The sequence below is a fragment of the Oryctolagus cuniculus genome, chromosome 10 (genome assembly GCF_051225735.1).
Source record: "Oryctolagus cuniculus isolate XC-2025 breed Fujian yellow rabbit chromosome 10, ASM5122573v1, whole genome shotgun sequence".
NCBI lineage: Eukaryota > Metazoa > Chordata > Mammalia > Lagomorpha > Leporidae > Oryctolagus > Oryctolagus cuniculus.
Genome location: NC_142876.1, coordinates 98,713,778 through 98,731,774, shown reverse-complemented (window position 1 = coordinate 98,731,774; position 17,997 = coordinate 98,713,778). Strand labels below are relative to the sequence as shown.

The 17,997-nt window shown below is 53.9% G+C and overlaps 1 protein-coding gene across 1 annotated transcript in view; it reads left to right on the top strand.

Annotated features, from left to right (window-relative positions):
- The window catches only part of DNAH1 (dynein axonemal heavy chain 1), a 79,339-nt gene that overhangs the window by 1,510 nt on the left and 59,832 nt on the right, over window positions 1-17,997 (top strand). The window contains exons 2-9 of the mRNA XM_051852349.3: window positions 1,238-1,393; window positions 1,986-2,365; window positions 3,196-3,268; window positions 5,745-5,919; window positions 6,296-6,452; window positions 7,230-7,362; window positions 9,599-9,760; window positions 10,217-10,469. Coding sequence (XP_051708309.3) covers window positions 2,018-2,365; window positions 3,196-3,268; window positions 5,745-5,919; window positions 6,296-6,452; window positions 7,230-7,362; window positions 9,599-9,760; window positions 10,217-10,469 — 1,301 coding nt within the window. The 5' untranslated portion in view covers window positions 1,238-1,393; window positions 1,986-2,017. The remainder of the gene's footprint in view (window positions 1-1,237; window positions 1,394-1,985; window positions 2,366-3,195; window positions 3,269-5,744; window positions 5,920-6,295; window positions 6,453-7,229; window positions 7,363-9,598; window positions 9,761-10,216; window positions 10,470-17,997) is intronic.

Sequence of the window (17,997 nt, the reverse complement as noted above, 5' to 3'; positions counted from 1 at the left end):
TTTGGAGAGTGAATCAGTGGGGAAGATCTCTCTCTGTGTCTCTGTCTCTTTCTGGCTGCATTTCAAATAAAGTAACATTTAAAAATAAACAAGTCGGGAAGTGATTAAAAAGAAACCACAGCAGCATTGTTTGCCTGGTAGTGAGTCCCTGAAAGTCACGGATGCAGTAGTCGGACGAGCTTGCGCAGAACCCTGGGATGTGAGTCCGCGGCCGTGGCTTCACAGCCCTCCTGCTTAGGTCCTTCCCTGCCGCAGGCACTCACTCGGCAGAGTCCTGGGGACAGCTGGAGGTGAGGACCTCTGCTCCCATTCCGCTTCTGCTGGTTCTTCTCTGAACCTTACTTAGTTCCTTTGTTTATAAATTGGCAACAGTAGCAGTACCTGTCCTGTGAATCAAATACCCGGTGCATCTGTCCATTCAGCCAAGTGCCTGGGTGATTGAGTCACGTGGGGCTGCATGTCAGTGAATCCACCAACAATCAGCTCCCAGGTGAGCCGAGTGAGGGCAAAGAGAACTCGGCTCAGATTCCAGCTGCACCTCTTGTTGGCCATGTGTCCTTGGATAGATCACTTATCTCGCTGAGCTTTCCTTTCCCTTTGAGAAATGAGGATAGTCTCGCCGGCGCCGCGGCTCACTAGGCTAATCCTCCGCCTTGCGGCGCCGGCACACCGGGTTCTAGTCCCGGTTGGGGCGTCGGATTCTGTCCCGGTTGCCCCTCTTCCAGGCCAGCTCTCTGCTGTGGCCCAGTTGTGCAGTGGAGGATGGCCCAAGTGCTTGGGCCCTGCACCCCATGGGAGACCAGGATAAGTACCTGGCTCCTGCCATCGGATCAGCGCGATGCACCGGCCGCAGCGCACCAGCCGTGATGGCCATTGGAGGGTGAACCAACGGCAAAGGAAGACCTGTCTCTCTCTCACTGTCCACTCTGCCTGTCAAAAAAAAAAAAAAAAAAAAAAAAAAAAGAGAAATGAGGATAGTCTCAGTTTCTGCCCTGGACTTTTAAATGAGATGGTGCCTGAAATAAGCCTCAGCCCCCAGTGCCATTCACTGTCCTAACACTGTGCCTGCCAGGGCCATCCCTTCCACCTGATGGCCAGCTCCCTCCTGCCAATGAGGGAGAGCACCCAGAGTGACCAGTGGCCCAGGCCCTGCCGGCCACAGCACTCCCAGGCAGAGGCTCCTGCCATCCGTGGGGCTGTGACAGGAGGCAGAGGTCTGTCTGTCTGTCTGTCACAGCTCCTGTGCACACTGGCTTGTCTCCCAAGACAAACCCTGCAAACCCACGTCCTCAAGGTGGTGGATGTGCACACAACCCAGTGGCTTCTGCTACTCCGGAGCTGTGCGAAGACAGGAGGCTGTGTGTTGGCTGAGCTGGGCTGACTGAGTGCCAGGGTGAGTGAATGCCTTTTTGTTGTTGTTGGTGGCATCTGTGGGCCAGTGGAGAGTCAGGGTCAGGATCTTGCTGGGGAGGCCCTTTAGTGCTCTGGCTCTTAGACTATGGTGGGAGGTGGAATGGGCAAGCTGGGCGAGCCAGGGCATGGCCCACTGCTTACAAGTGCTGGTGAGGCTTCATGTGCTCCCCTGGGGAGAGGCGTCCCAGTCCAGTAGGGGTGGGCGGGGGACCCCTGGGCTGCTTCTGCATTGAGTGGGAACTGCATTGAGTGCTTCTGGGCCTCCCTCCTCCCCCTGCCATGTGGCTCTCTAAAATGAGGGAGCTGGGTAGGCAGGTGCACAAGGATGCATCGGACTGGGACATGTGCAGAACCTCTTCTTGCTTCCCTCCTGGCTCTGTAGGGGTTTGTTTCTCCCACACAGCGTCCAGGGCAGGCCCCGCTGTCTCGGGGGGGATTGTTCCAGCTCCGTGTGTCAGTCCAGATTAGGATAGGAGCATTCCTTCCACTCTCCCATTCTGTAGCATCGAGGGGGGGGCATCCATAGGTCAAGGTGCTCCTGGGGGCTGAGTGCCGCTGCTCCCTTGTCCTAGGTGCTCGGGCTGGGGCAGCTCCCTGACAGCGCATGGAGAAGCCCCGCAGAGAAAGCTGCAGACCTGGAAGGGCTGCTGAGAACCCAGAGTGCAGCGGTGTTCTGAGGACCCAGGAGTCTGCTTCCAGGAGCACTCCTGGGAGCCTGGAACACAGCCTGGAAAGCACTCTTCAGGAGCAAGTACACGGGTTGGAGAATCTCCCTCCAGGCCCTGACCCCAGGTTCCCACCTTTACCCCAGCCCATGGCCCCGTCCATGCTCTCGGTCTTGGGGCCGCCCCGGAAGCCGCCTCTGGCAGGCCCTGGTAAGAAGTACCCAGTGATGAAGCAGCGTGGATTCTACTCAGACATCCTCAGCCCTGGAACCTTGGGTCAGCTTGGGGTGAGTGTGGTAGCCATCCTCGCCCTAGCCTGGGCCCTCCTTGTGGGGTCCACTTGTTCTGCCCATCTGTTCAACTAGCCCTCCACCTATCCAGCTGTCTGTCCCCCGCCCCCATCCAGTGTTCCACCCCTCCTGCTGTCCGTCCTCCTGTCCATTCAATTGTGACTTATTGGTGAGCTCCTGCTGGGTACACAGTAGAGATGAGCCACCCATGGCCTGTCGTTGTGGCTTTGTGGGGGAAATGCCCCTCGCCTGGCTTTGGTTGGAAGAGCTGAGACCTGAGGGGTGGTGGTAGTGTCTTGGCTGGGCAAGATCAGGGGTGTGGACAGTGTTCCAGGCCAGGAGAAGAGCATGTGCAGAGGCCTGGGTCCCTGAGCGAGGGTGTGGCCCATGTTAAGGAGGAGGCAGAGTGGGAAGAATAAGTCTGGGGCAGGAGGGAGATGGGGGGCAGCGACCAGGAGAGTTCACAGCCCATGGAGTCCCTGAAGGGTTTTAGGCAGGGCAGGGGCCTAGAGAGACAGGGCAGGGACCCACCACACCCACCACACACCACTCACTCTATGCTGCCAGAAAGGCTCTTGGGAGAGGAAGTACACGTGGAGATACCTGCTGGGAGTGTTTGAGAAGAGCTGTGCTGGGTCAGAGTGGGGTGTCTCAGGTCTCCATAACTTGGCTCCTGTGGGCTTTGAATGTGAGGAGCTGTGTGAGCTTGCTGGTTCTGTGCCACCCTGTTCTCCCTCGTGGGCTTTGGGGAGATGCCTGGCCTTGGGGTCTCCCACATCCTGTCTGTAGGATGCTTTTACACTCAGGGCTCTGGGGTTTGGTTTCAGAATGTATGCCGTGGCCCTTCTGTGAACCAGAGCCTGCTACGTCAGGGTGACCTTGACAAGTTCACACCGAGAGGTCAGTGCCCAGTGTGGCTGGGTGGGCAGGGCCTCTTGGGGTGGGCGTTTGGCCTCGTATTAAGATGCCATTTGGGATGTGACATCCAATTAGAGTGCCTGGGTTCGCGTTCCAGCTCAGCTGCTGACCCTAGCTTCCTGCTGATGCTGACCACAGGAGGTAATGGCTCAGATAACTGGGTTCCTTCCGTCCACATGGGACACAGGGATTGAGATCCCAGCTCCTGGCTTTGGCCTGGCTCAGCTCCAGCCGTTGAGGCATTTGGGCAGTAAACCAGTATATGGGAGATCTCTCTCTGTTCATCTGTCTCTCTGCCTCTCAATAATAATAATAATAGTAATAATTTCAAACAAGGACCAGGGCTTCTGACCACAGGGAGTTGGTGTGCTCCTGGCTCAGAGCACCAGTTCCCTCAGCAGTGACATGGGGAAGAGAGATTCGCTGCTTTGCGAGGGTTTGTGAGTACCCATGAACCAGAGCCTCTTTGTCATTGGCCTTAGCAGAGCTGTGACTAGAGCGCCGCACTGGCCTGGGACTGTGACGGCCAAGGACCCCTGCCTGGCTGGGGTCAGTAGGGCATTTATGCTTGTGTTCTGCCTCTCCTGGGACTTGGGCATGGGGAAGGCTAAGACGCTGTGTGAGTTGCTCCCTGCAGGAGCCCCAGCACAAGTGGGCACCCAGGAGATCTTTGCTGGAGGGAGGGGACCCTCCTCTGACTCTATGGTGAGGCTCAGAGTGCAGCACGAAGGCCATGACAGGTCTAGGAAGCCCCCTGCGGCAGAGGGGAAAATGGTGGCTGCAGGAGAGGCCCTGAGTGGCGGGAGGTGTTGGGCAGGCGTCCTCTCATTATGGTTGCCCCCTTCCAGCAGAGCCAGGTGCCCCTGTGCTCCAGCCCTGGGAAGGCCTGGCTGCTTCCCAGCACTGCCTAGATCAGTTCTGAAGTCTGCAAACCCCTAAACTGGCACAGGCAATGTCACGAGTGTGTGCATTTGTGTGCTTCTCTGCAGATCTGGCCTGTAGTGTTCCCCAGTCTCGCAGGCGTCTGTGGCCTAGCCAGTGCTTACAAACCGCGGCTCTTGTGGTTGGGCTATCGGAGATGCTAGAAGCATTTCAGATCTTGGAGGACTTCAGATTTTGAATTCTCAGATTGGGGATGTTCCACCTGTCACTGGGAATGGTGCTGCTGCCATCCTTGTTGGGTGGGAGTAGGTGTAGCCAGCAGCCTGGCAGCTCCAAAAAGCTACAGGGTGGTGTCATTCAGGCCGTTGGCAGCCAGCTGTGGAACTCCACCCTGCTGCCTGAGGGTAAGCGGCATGCTCTAGCGGCCTGCCCAGGGCTCCTGGGTGCAGCAGGGGCTGGATGCCAGGCCCTGCTGTCTTCACCCTGGCCTCCTCTTTGGCCTCTGGGAAACTCCTGGGACGGGTACAGGTTATTAGGGGTCTGAACATGGTGTTCTTGGCTGAGCTGTCTTGTTGCTGTGGGGTTCCCTAGTCCTGGCAGCCCCGGTCACAGAGTGAGCTTCAGCTCAGGGCCCAGGCTTGCATACGGACCCAGGTGCAGATTCTGGAGGCTTGGGTGGGGCCCCAGAGGCTGCTCCAAGGTGGGCCCTTCTGCAGTGTGACCACCTCTTGACCCTTAGCGAGGTGGCGAGGCCAGGGAAGGAGGTCATCAGGGCCTCCCAGGGACCCTGGGACTCTGGACGCTTCTTCCTCCATGACAGTGGCTAGGGCCCTTAGGATAGGTGGCTCATCTCCTCCTGGAGCGTGTTCCTACACCCTCTTTCCCCACTCCAGGGGCTCAGTCTACCTGGGACTTCTCCTTGCTCCTCAGCACCCTGTGTCTTGGAAACCCTCAGTCCTTGGCAGGGTGCTGTGGTCGACTGTCCTATCTGTGGGTCTCTGCCCACCAACATCTGCCCCCAGGCCTGGATCTCAGGCTTCTTTCTATCCTAGTTGTCAAAATAGGGGTAGCTGTTTGGTGATGTTGGGGTTACCAGACCACCTGTTCCTAGGGTACCTGGTATGTATCGAGCCTGGAACTGGCCCCTGGGAGTGAATGGTGTTTAGGATCCCATATGCTGGGGCAAGGGAGGGGGGCTCCAGGGTAGTGGTGGTGGCACCCTTCCCATGTTGCTTCCTGTCCAGTGTGAACCCTTACTGGGAGTTTAATTCAACACCTGGTTTCAGTGGTGGCTCCTGGTGCTGGAGATATGAGTGACTTGCAGGGGCACGGTCAAGCATGCTGGCCCTGGACAGGGAGCACTGGGCAGAAGTAGACTTGCTGAAGGCCCTTGCCCCTCCAGGCTTGGACCCCCTTGGGTGCCTCGTGCCACATTTGTCTGTTCCCCAGCACTGCTTAGCCACAAGTGAGCTCTGCAAAGCCTGCCAGCCTGGTACCCACCTGGTGTTTTGTCTTCTTGAGAGAGGGGGTCTCTGGTGTCCAGCCTGAGACCCACAGCCCCTGCTTCTGCCTGCAGTCAGTACCTTTAAGATGCCAGAGGACTTTGAGGAGCGCATAAATCAGCAGTGCATCGGGCCCACCACGCAGCTGCTCACCCAGACTGACTTCCCACAGCAGGCCTATGAGCCCAAGGTGCAGGTGCCCTACTGGGTGCTTCCCGGCCAGTGCCCCCGCAAGCTGGAGATCGAGAGGTATGACTGGGGGTCTGTCCGAGTGAGGGTGTGAGCCTCTACAGACAGCTGAAGCGAGGGGTGCCACAGCAGAATCTGCAAGCACTTAGATAAAATCTTCCAGCCTTTTAGCCTCTTAATAGAACAGACCACGTTCTTGCTTGGTAGTTAGGGCAGGTGACATTTTGGTCGATGAAGTGGCACTTGTGGGGCAGGACAGGAGGGCAGTAGGAGCCCATGACATTAGTCCTGGATACTACCCCACTTCTCAATAAGTCCCAGAGGAGAAGAGGGCCCCAGAGGAGTCCATGAGCCATGCCTGCACCGTCATGAACCCTGGGACTCCTTGCCAGCACCCAGGGGTCCATTCTAAAATTCCCTCCCTGCCCTTGACCAGGAGGAAACGGCAGTACCTGAGCCTGGACATCGAGCAGTTGCTGGCTAAGGAGGGCATCGACTCCAACAAGCTCATGCCCAGGCACCCGGACCCCCAGAGCCCACCTACTGCCCAACAAGGCCAAGAGCGGGTGTATCCCACCTATCTCCCCCTAAAGGTGAGCCAGGCCTCCACAGACGGCTGTAGGACTCGGCACTGCAGGGTTGGGGGTACGAGACCCCAGCTCAGGCTTAGGTATTGGACTAGAAAGGGCATCTCCATGCCGGTCGCAAGTGTTCACTCATCAAACAGGATAGGAAAGACCTGATTCTCAGCTTCTTCCCCGGGAACTGGGGCAGCCTGTGTGCCTGACCCCATCCCTGTCACACTGCAGGCCTAGAAGAAGCCCAGTTGGACTGTGGCGTACCGGACTCCCTAACCTGGCCCTGCCTGGGTGTGGGAAACTTTTTCCTGGTTCACTGAAATGGAGAGACCTGGGATGGAGGAGGCACCAGTCCCAACCCTGGGGAAACGGAGTCTGAGGCAGAGAAAGAAGGAGCATAGCCTGGCTGTGGACGTCACTCCATCCCTCCCCTCCTCTTTCTGGCCCTAAGTCTCTTGTCTCGTGGCCCAAGTGGGGAGGTAAACTGAGTCCAGCTGCCCTGCACGCTGCTAAGGGCTGCCTCCTCACAGCCCTATGTCCCGATTGTTCCTCAGGGAGCGTGAGGGCCCCGTCCCCTTGGGCTGGAGCTGGGCAGTCCCGGCCAGGAGGAGAGTGAACCCATATCGTGCCTGATCCTGCCAGAACCTGTGCATTTGTGGGAGTAGCAGAGGTGGTGGCAGCCCTGGTCCCCAGCCTGCAGTGCCTTCAGCTGGGGAGGAGGCCACCTGGGCACTTGAGTCTCCTGGTACATCCTGCTGCCTGGCCTTGCCACCCCCGGTGCTTGCCTTGCAGGTGTTTGACAATGAGGAGTTTGACTGCCGTACTCCCAGAGAATGGCTCAACATGGGTTTGGAGCCGGGGTCTCAGAACCGGAAGCCCGTCCCTGGAAAAGCCCTGCTGCCCACCAACGACCTTCTGGGGCACGGTGAGCAGGGCCAGCCCAGGGGTGGGGGCAGCGGCCTTGCCACAGACTCCTGGGCTCCCGTGGGAACTGAGGGTCCTCCTGAAGCCTCCCAGCTGGGAGCTGGCCACAGAGACGCAAGAGCTGCGGGGACCAGGCATGGCATTGTCTAGAGAGCTGGATCATGTCTATAGTCTCAAAAAAATGTTTGTCTGGTGATAAAAATATACACACTCCCTGGAAATTTTGAGACGTGCCTGCGGGGCGCAGTTGGAGCCTTCCACCCGACGTCACCAGTGCTGTAGCTATAGTGGCCTGTCACCTGCGGCCTCTCCATGGACAACACGTGCAGTCTTACAGTTGCATGCAGACACACACAGACATGCAGTGACACACACACATATACCCTGACTGCCACCTGTTCACAACCCCTAAACACGGATCTGATGCCCCGTGGATTTGCTCACCGAGTGTCCTGCCCCCTCTCTTGGCCTCAAGGCTGCCCTGCTGGCCATGGAGGCTCGCTCCAGTCTGTTGCTGTTGGGAACAGTGCTGGGGAGCCCCCAGGGCTGCTGGCCAGCCTGTGAGCCCGGGTCCTGGTGCAGGCATCTGAGAAAGGCCTGGCTCCTAGTTTGGAGGTTGGAGGTGGGTGCTTCCCCATCCAGGGCTGAGGGCTGTTTTGCTCCATGCCTGGCAGGCCGACGTGATGCCATGGAGTGGGGGGTAGCAGTGACTGGTTTTAGAATTGCACAGCCTCTGGGTAGGGGTGGAGGGGTGGCCCAGCAAGTCCATTGAGCAGGGTGTAAATTGATGTTTCATTTAAAAAAGCATGTTAATACTGGAATCAATTTCTCTGAACTAGACAAGGAGCCCAGAATGTTCCCTTCACTTTGGACTTAATTACAAAAATAATTTAACTCAATTGTTCCCAGACCTCCAATTCCTGGTGATAAAACCAGAGGTTTGGGGCCGTGTTAACCTTAAATGCACTGAGCAGCAGCCACCGGCGAGGCACCTCTGCTCTCATCCTTGGCACAGGCCCGGGCCTGGGTGGTTGGCACCAGAGGGAGAGGGACTTGCAGGGAACAGTGCTGCCAGAGACCCCCTCCTCATTCCCCAGGGGCTGCTTGTGTGACATCTTTTTCTCTAAGTTGAGCCAAGACAAGATCAGTGTTTTCAGAAAGGAAACTTGGTAGCAAGGGAAGAAAAAGGCAGACAGAACCCGAGCAAGTCAGGTCTACAGCAGCAGCCTCAGCCGCAGGTCAGGGAGCCAGCCCTTCCTCCTTCCTATGCCCAGCTGGAGCTGGGAGCCCAGCAATTTGTTTTCAGCCACTGTGTATTGAGGCCTAGCTCTACTGGGTACCACATGTGTGTGTCTTCCCTCTACAACTGTATATTGGGCACTTAAATACCAGTTTCCATTCTAGGTCCCTTGGGGGAGCTGACACTAGTGTGAGGAGGCTGACCATGAACCAGGACATGATGCACACATAGTGTGACTTTGGGTGCTGTGAGGGGTGCAGACCAGGTCACAGGTCAGAGTGCCTGGGGCAGAGCAGCTACCTTAGGCGGAGATGCTTCTGTAAGCAGAAGCCACTTGAGCGGGGAGCACACCGACACTGAGGTGACCAAGAGTGTTCCAGGTAGAGGGCACAGCCAGTGCCAAGGCCCTGAGCCCAGAGCCAGCTTGGAAATCACAGAACTAGGTTGACATCCAGTGTGGCTGGAGAGAAATGAGTGAGGGGCAACAGCAGGAGTGGGCAAAGGCTTTCAGTCAGTCACTAGGTGGGAGCCCTCCTCACCCAACAGGGCACGGCAGGACGGGGGTCTCCTGCCCTGCCCCCTGGCACTTCCCTGTTCTGACATGAGGGTCCCAGGGCTTCACTGCCAGGGAGGGCTTTCCCTTGGCCTCAGTAGCCTTGCAGGGGTTTGGCTTCCCTATAACAACCTTCCACAGATTTCCTGTCTGCTGGGGGCTTTCCTGCGTCCCATCCCAGCCCCACTGGCCCGTGTCTGAGGGTCATGCCAAGCACCAGGGTGGAGAGGCCTGGTCCTCCCGGTTCCTCCTGTGGCCGGGGGTTCCTCAGAGGCTAGCTCGTCTGGGAGGAAGCAGAGCCCTGGGGTGGGAGAGGGTCACCTGGGTAGGGGAACAGGCAGACCAGTGACCTCCGAGGTCCATTCGCAGCACCTGCTGCCACACTCAGAGACCCTGGCCTTCCCCATGACAGGAAGCACTGGTGGGTTCCCCCTTCTGTTTCAGAGGACCCCAAGAGTCCAGAGCTGGAATATAAATGGTGCGAGGTCGGCGTCCTGGACTATGACGAGGAGAAGAAGCTGTACCTGGTGCACAAGACAGACAAGAGAGGTCTGGTGCGAGATGAGATGGGGAACCCCATCGTGAACGGAGGGGTCACCGCAGAAGGTATGAGCTTGCTGCCAGCTCAGCTCCGAAGTCCGCCTGGGCTGGCTTGCCCTGTGGTGGCTGGCCGGCAGGTGACCAGTAAGAACCAGCAGGCCCACCACTCAGAGACCCCAGGCAGGGCAAGTAACTGTTGTCGGTGTGTCACCTCTGAGCGGCGGGCAGTGCCGTGTTTAGCAGGAGGTAGAAAGGGAGTCCAAGGCCCACGACGCGTGCCCTGCCTGTGATGTGGAGGAGTGGCACAGCTCCTCACAGTTCACACGGTATTTCCATGTCCACCCAGGACACCCTGTGAAGTGTAGTAGGGAAGGGAGGGGGCAGGGAACAGTGTCACACCCATTTCACAGAGAAGGCCAGCGGCTAGCTTCCGGCCCCGTGTGCCAGGGGCACCATCAGCTGGCGCGCGTGGCTCCAGATCCGCAAGCCTGACTGTGTGTCCCCTTCTCCCCTGGCCCCTAGGAAGGCCACCGCTTCTGATCTGTCAGTACTGGGTGCCGCGGATCCAGCTGCTCTTCTGTGCCGAGGACCCTCATGTGTTCACCCAGCGCGTGGTCCAGGCCAACGCCATGCGCAAGGACACGGAGGCGCTGCTGCGATACAACCTGTACGTGGACTGCATGCCCTGTGACGGCCAGCAGCTCATCAGTGAGCAGAGCCTGAGCAGGATCAAGCAGTGGGCCATGAGCACCCCCCGGATGCGCAAAGGGCCCCGGTGAGTCCCTGCCTGGCCCGCCCCAGGTCAGACTTTGCCTCCTCCAGGCAGCCTCTTTGTGTGGGCTGGTCTTGTCCACCGCACTCTGCACTTGTTGAGGCCCCAAATGACTCCAGATCCTCCGTGTCCACACAGACCCACAAATTCTTTTGTTCAAAACATTGTAATGCATTGCGACGATTTTACATTTTGATGCTCACGTGACCCTGGATTTGGCCCGCGGGAGCGTCTTGGGGATGCCTTCTGTGGCCCCCTGACCAACCCTTGTTCTCTGAGCACGTCCTCACTTTGTGGCACAGCAAGAAGTTCCAGGCTCATCTTGTACTTCCTCAGATCCAGCTCTGAAATGAGCGGCTTCTCTCCAGGGGGCCCTGGTTCTGTTTAGTGGGGAATGGTTTTCAGAAGCAGAGATCTGGGAATTCGATGTGCTCATTGCTACTGGGAAATCACTGCTTTGAGTCTCTTAGCGCAGACAGATCTGGAAATAATATCACACTATCTTATATTACGTTATGTATCCTTCACACGTGTCTATGTCTGGTGCTTTATCTGCCGATCTACTTGTCAAAAACCATGAGTTTCTACTGATAACTCATTTTCACCTTCATGTCTCTGTCACTCCCTTCTCTGGAAGCAAGCTGGGTGCTGTTGGTCACCGTAGAGTGACCTAGGAGGCAGGGTAGTTCTGAATCGCTAATCCAGGCTCCTCAGAGCAGCACCTTCGGGTAATCTGCTTTCAGTGTTTCTGAGATGTATAGTCCTGCATTCAAAAGTTACGTGATTTCATTTCTCCCACCTGCTCCACCATGCTATTTTCTTTGTTGTGTGAAATACATCTTGGCTCATTTCTCTTTGTTTTTCCTGTATTATTGTACAAATGAGCAGAGACATATTTCAGACACATGTATGTTTTCTAATATATGAAGAGTAGCACACTGTAGATGTTCTCCTACACCGTGCCTTTTTTTTTTTTTTTTAAGATTTACTTTATTAAGGGCTGGTGCTGTGGCATAGTAGGTTAAACCTCTGCCTTTAGTGCCAGCATCCCTTATGGGCACTGCTTTGTATCCTGGCTGCTCCTTTTTCGATCCACATCTCTGATATGTCTTGGGAAAGCTACAGAGGATGGCCTAAGTGCTTGGACCCCTGTACCTGCAGGGGAGACCTGGAGGAAGCTCCTGGCTCCTGGCTTTGGATCCACCCAGCTCTAGCCATTGTGGCCAATTGGGGAGTGAGCCAGTAGATGGAAGATCTTTCTCTCTGTCTCTCTTTCTGTAACTCTCTCAAATAAATTTTTTTTAAAAAAAGGTTTATCTTTTAAAAGAGTCAGAGTTACAGAGACAGGTCTTCCATTTGCTGGTTCACTCCCCCCATGGCTGCAAAAGCTGGTGCTGGGCCAGGCTGAAGCCAGGAGTTTAATTTGGGTCTCCCACATGGGTACAGGGTCCCAAGGAATTGGGCCATCTTCTGTTGCTTTCCCAGGCCATAGCAGAGAGCTGGATTGGAAGCAAAGTGGCTGGAAGCCGAACTGGTGGCCATATGGGATGCCAGCATCTCAGGCAGTGGCTTAACCTGTTGTGCCACAACACTGGACCCATACACCTACAATACATCCGGAAATCAGGCTCTATCAGTTCGTTGAGATTTGCTTCATTGCTTTTTTACAACTGCATAGTATTCCTTTGTGTGGGTGTGTTGTCATTTACACAACCATTCTCTGATATATGGAAATTTGGGTCATTTCCAGTATCTTGAAATTATAAACAATGTGCCATTGAATAATCTTGTACATTTATATTTTTGTATTGATAGAAGTGTAGCTTTTGGGTAATTTCTTAAAAAACTATTTTTAAAAAAGATTTATTTGAAAGAGTGGGAGAGCGAGAAAGAGAAAGAGATATTCTAATCTGCTGGTTTATTCTCCAAATGCAAACAGGCCAAAACCAGGAGCCAGGAACTCCATCCAGGTTCTTCCACATGGGGTAGCAAGGGCCCAGGTACATGGGCCATCTGCTGCCTCTCAGTCACATGAGCAGGAAACGGTATCAGAAGGAGAGGTGGGACCCAGTCCCAGGCGCTGTGATATGGTGTGTGGGTGCCCCGAGTGGCAGATTAACCTGCTGCATGTCCATGCTCACCCCGTGCCTAAGTTCTTTTTTTTTTTTTTTTTTGACAGGCAGAGTGGACAGTGAGAGAGAGAGACAGAGAGAAAGGTCTTCCTTTGCCATTGGTTCACCCTCCAATGGCTGCTGCGGCCGGCGAGCTGCGGCCGGCGCACCGCGCTGATCCGATGGCAGGAGCCAGGAGCCAGGTGCTTTTCCTGGTCTCCCATGGGGTGTAGGGCCCAAGCACCTGGGCCATCCTCCACTGCACTCCCTGGCCACAGCAGAGGGCTGGCCTGGAAGAGGGGCAACCGGGACAGAATGCGTCGCCCCGACCGGGACTAGAACCCGGTGTGCCGGCGCCGCTAGGCAGAGGATTAGCCTAGTGAGCCGCAGTGCCGGCCCACCCTGTGCCTAAGTTCTTGTAAGTGGAATTGCTAGGCCCAAAGAAAACTGTGAAAGTAGTTCTGTTAGGGATTGCCAGATCTCCCTCTAGAAGGACTGTACGCCCTGTGTGCCTGCCAGCAGTGAGTGAGTGCCTTCCTGAGGGTGTGCGAGAGTGCTGCTTGATTTCTTGCCAATCTGGAAGGTTCGTGGATAAGAAACAGCGTTTGAGTATAGCTTGAGTCCTAGCAGTGGGCTGGATACTCCTTCCATCTTTTTATACGATCAAGGGCAATTTCTACGTCTTTTGGTGACTTCTCTCTCCCAGGTCTTTTGTCCAGTTTTTCCTCTCAGGTTTTTGGGTTCTCATGCCTCTCTCATCGGTGACGCATGTTGTGAATATCCCCTCCTGCCTTGTCAGTTGGATTTTGACCACGGTTGTGGTGATTTTGCAGTGTAATAGGTGGTGCTTATGAGGGCAGTTTTATTAAATATTCTTTTTGCATCTGGATTGTGGGTCATAGGAAGTCTTTCCTTATATTGGCATTTTCTTGCAGTAGTTGTGTGTTTCATGTTTTCGCATTTATATTCCTGATTCATCCTTGTGTATGGTGTGTGGTGTGGCTCCAGTTGTCCTAGCAGCACTAACTAAAACGTCCTTCTTTGGCCATGATTTGGGGTGCCACTTTTACCACATACTTATTTCTTCTCCTCCTCCTCTCCCCCCCCCTCCCCCTCCTCCTCCCTTTTTAAAGGTTTGTTTTTCCATTTATTTGAAAGGCAGAGTGACAGGCAGAGGCACAGACAGACAGACACACAGAGAGAGGTCTTCCATCCTCTGGTTCGCTCCCCAAATGGTTGCAATGGCTAGAGCTGGGCCATTCCAAAGCCAGGAGCCTGGAGCTTCTTCCGGGTCTCCCATGTGGGTGCAGGGGCCCAGGGATTTGGGCCATCTTCCACTGCTTTCCCAGGCCATAGCAGAGAGCTGGATCAGAAGAGGAGCAGCCAAGATACAAACTGGTGCCCATATGGGATGCTGGCACGGCAGGCAGCTTTACCCAATATGCCACAGTGCCAGCCCTGACCCTTTTCTTTTTAAGGCTGAATAATACTCCATTGTGTGTGTATAAAACACTTTATTTACCTAGTTGTCCACTGATGTGCACGTGGGTACTCTGAACGTGGGTGTCCAAATACCGAGTCTGCTTTGAATTCTCGGGAAAATGTGCTGTGAAGTGGAATGGCTGGATCATATGCTAATTCGAGTTTTATTTTGTGAGAGGCCATCAGCCTGTTTTCCACTGCAGCTGCTCCAAATTATGGGCCCCCAAGTAGGGCACAGGTGTTCTGGTTTCTCCACGTCCTTACTGATATTTTCTGTCTGCGGGTGTAGATGTGTGTTTTAAAATAGTCATCCTAGAGGGTATGAAGTAGTATCTCACTGTGGTTTGGATTTGCGTTTCTTTTTTTTTTTTTTTTTTTTTTTTTTTTTTGACAGGCAGAGTGGACAGTGAGAGAGAGAGATAGAAAGGTCTTCCTTTTCTGTTGGTTCACCCTCCAGTGGCCACTGTGGCCAGCGCATCGCGCTGATCCAAAGGCAGGAGCCAGGTGCTTCTCCTGGTCTCCCATGGGGTGCAGGGTCCAAGCACTTGGGCCATCCTCCACTGCACTCCCGGGCCACAGCAGAGAGCTGGCCTGGAAGAGGGGCAACCAGGACAGAATGCGTCGCCCCGACCGGGACTAGAACCCGGTGTGCCGGCGCCGCAAGGCGGAGGATTAGCCTAGTGAGCCGCGGCGCCGGCCAGATTTGCGTTTTTCTAATGGTAACTGCTGTTGAGCATCTTTTTATATGCTTGTTGGCCAAGTCCTTTGATCTGTTCTCCTTGAGTTTTATGAGTTCCTCTAAATATTCTGAATGCTAATTCCCTATCAGATTAGTTGATTTCCAACAAATTTCTTTTTCTGAAAAAAATTTTTTTTTAAAAAAAGATTTATTCATTTATTTATTTGAAAGGCAAAAATACAGAGAGACAAGGAGGGAAATTGATCTTCCATCTGTTTCACTTCACAAATGGTCACAATGGCCAGGGCTGGGCCAGGTCGAACACAGGAGACTGGAATTCCATCCTGGTCTCTCACGTGGGTGGCAGGAGCCCAGGTTCTTCTACTGCTTTTCTAGGCCACTAGCAGGGAGCTGGAACAGCCAGAACTCAAACCAGCGCCCTTTTGGGATGCCAGCATTGCAGGTGGTGGCTTAACGCACCGCTTCACAAAGCTGGCCCCAGTTGTATCTTTTAACATAGAAAAGTTTTCATTTTGACGAAGTCCAGTTATTTATTCTTTTGTTGTCTATGCCTTTGGTGTCATATGCAAGAAATTGTTGTCAAATCCAATGTCATTAAAAGTTTCCCTTATACTTTTTTCTAAGGGTTTTGTAATGTCAAGTCTTATGTTTACATTTGAGATCCATTGTGAGTTAATCTTTGTATACAGTGTTAGACAAGGGTTGCACTTCATTCTTCTGAATGTGGATATAACCCAATTTTTTTCAGCACTGTGTGTTGAAAAGACTATTTACTCCACTGAATGGTCTTTACACCCTTGTTAAAAATCATTGGACCAGGGGCCGGTGCAGTGGCACAGTGGGTTAAAGCCCTGACCTGAAGCGCTGGCATCCCATATGGGCACTGGTTCGAGTCCCAGCTGCTCCTCTTCCAGTCCAGCTCTCTGCTGTGGCCTGGGAAAGCAGTAGAAGATGGCCCAAGTCCTTGGGCCCCTGCAACCACATGGGAGACCCAGAAGAAGCTCCTGGCTCCTGGCGCAGCTCTGGCTGTTGGGGCCAACTGGGGAGTGAACCAGCAGATGGAACACATCTCTCTCTGTCTCTACCTCTATCTGTAACTCTATCTTTCAAAGAAATAAAATAAATCTTAAAAAAAAAATCTCTGGACCGGGGCATTGTGGTGTCATGGGCTAAGCCCCTGCCTGTGGTGCCAGGATCCCATATGGGTGCCAATTCGAGTCCCAGCTGCTGCTCTTTCTATCTAGCTCTCTGCTATGGCCTGGAAAGCAGTAGAAGATAGCCCACATCCTTGGGCCCCTGCACCTGTGTGTGAGACCCAGAAAAAGCTCCTGGCTTCGGATCAGCACAGCTCCGGCCATTGTGGCCATCTGGGGAGTGAACCAGCAGATGGAAGACCTCTCTCTCTCCCTCTCTCTCTCTCTCTCTCTCTACCTCTCTGTTACACCTCTCAAATAAATAAATAATATCTTAAAAAAATCACTGGACCACATATGGGAGGGTTTATATCTGGGCTGTTTGTCCCACTCTGTTGGTCTGTCTTATCTGTTTCTGCCAGCAGCACACTGTTTTAATTACTATAGCTTTGTAGTAAGTCTTTATTTTTTTTTAAGATTTATTTATTTACTTGAGAGGTAGAGTTACAGAGAGAGAGAGAGAGAGAGAGAGAGAGAGATATCAAGATCAACCTTCTGTCCACTGGTTCACCCCCGAAATGGTTGCAATGGCCAGGGCTGGGACAATTCAAAGCCAGGTACCAGCAAATTCTTCCAGGTCTCCCACGTGGGTTTTACCTGCTATGCCACAGGCAGAGTGGATAGTGAGAGAGAGAGACAGAGAGAAAGGTCTTCCTTTGCCATTGGTTCACCCTCCAATGGCCGCCGCGGCTGGTGCGCTGCTGCGGCCGGCGCACCGCGCTGATCCGATGGCAGGAGCCAGGAGCCAGGTGCTTCTCCTGGTCTCCCATGGGGTGCAGGGCCCAAGCACTTGGGCCATCCTCCACTGCACTCCCTGGCCACAGCAGAGAGCTGGCCTGGAAGAGGGGCAACCAGGACAGAATGCGTCGCCCCGACCGGGACTAGAACCTGGTGTGCCGGCGCCGCAAGGCGGAGGATTAGCCTAGTGAGCCGCGGCGCCGGCCAGTAAGTTTTGAAATCAGGAGATTTTAGTCTTCCAACTTTGTTCTTTATTTTCAAAATTGTTTGGGGTATTTGGTGTTCCTTGAGGTTCTACGTGAGTTGTAGGATGTATTTTTCCGTTTCTTTCTTTCTTTTTTTTTTAAAAGATTTAGTTGTTTATTTGAAAGGCAGAGTTACAGAAAAAGGGAAGAGAGACAGAGTTAGTTCACTCTTCAAAGGTCTGCTAGTCCAGGCTGGAGCCAGGAGCCAGGAACACCCTCTCTGGGTCTCCCACTTGGTTGGCAGGGGCCCAAGCACTTGGGCCATCTTCTGCTGCTTTCCCAGGTGCATTAACAGGGAGCCATATCAGAAGTGGAGCAGTCGTGCCTCAAACCAGTGCTCATATGGAATTGCTGACATCATGTGCAGTGGCTTAACCTGCAGCTCTACAACAGCAGCCCCAGATGTCTGTGTTTCTGCAGTGTTGGGATTTTGATAATGTTTTTGCTGGGAGGCAGAAACTCAATCCAGGCCTCGTACGTGGATGGCAGGGACCACTTGAGCCATCACTGCTCAAGTGTATTAGCAGGAAGCTGGAGCTGGAAGTAGAGCTGGGACTTGAACCCAGGCACTCCATATGGAATGCAGGCTTCCCAAATGACATTTTAACTGCTATGCTAAATGCTCACCCCATGTTTTGTATATTTCTTGTTGAGTATATCTTCCTTCTTTAAAGCAAAAATGAAACTCAGGCTGCGCTATGGTGTAGTGGGTGAAGCCACTGCCTGCAGTGCCAGCATCCCATGTGGGTGCCGGTTCTAGTTCCGGCTGCTCCACTTCTGATCCAGCTTTCTGCTATGGCCTAAGAAAGCAGTGGAAGATGGCCCAAGTCTTTGGGCCCCTGCACCTGTGTGGGAGACCGGGAAGAAGCTCCTGGCTCCTGGCTCTGGATTAGTGCAGCTCCAGCTGTTGCGGCCTTCTGGAAGTGAACCAGCAGATAGAAGACCTTTCTCCCTCTCTCTTTCTGCCTCTGGCTCTCTGTAACTCTGCCTTTCAAATAAATAAATCTTAAAAAAACTTTTAATTTATTTTTTTTATTTTATTTTTTTTATATTTTTTTTATT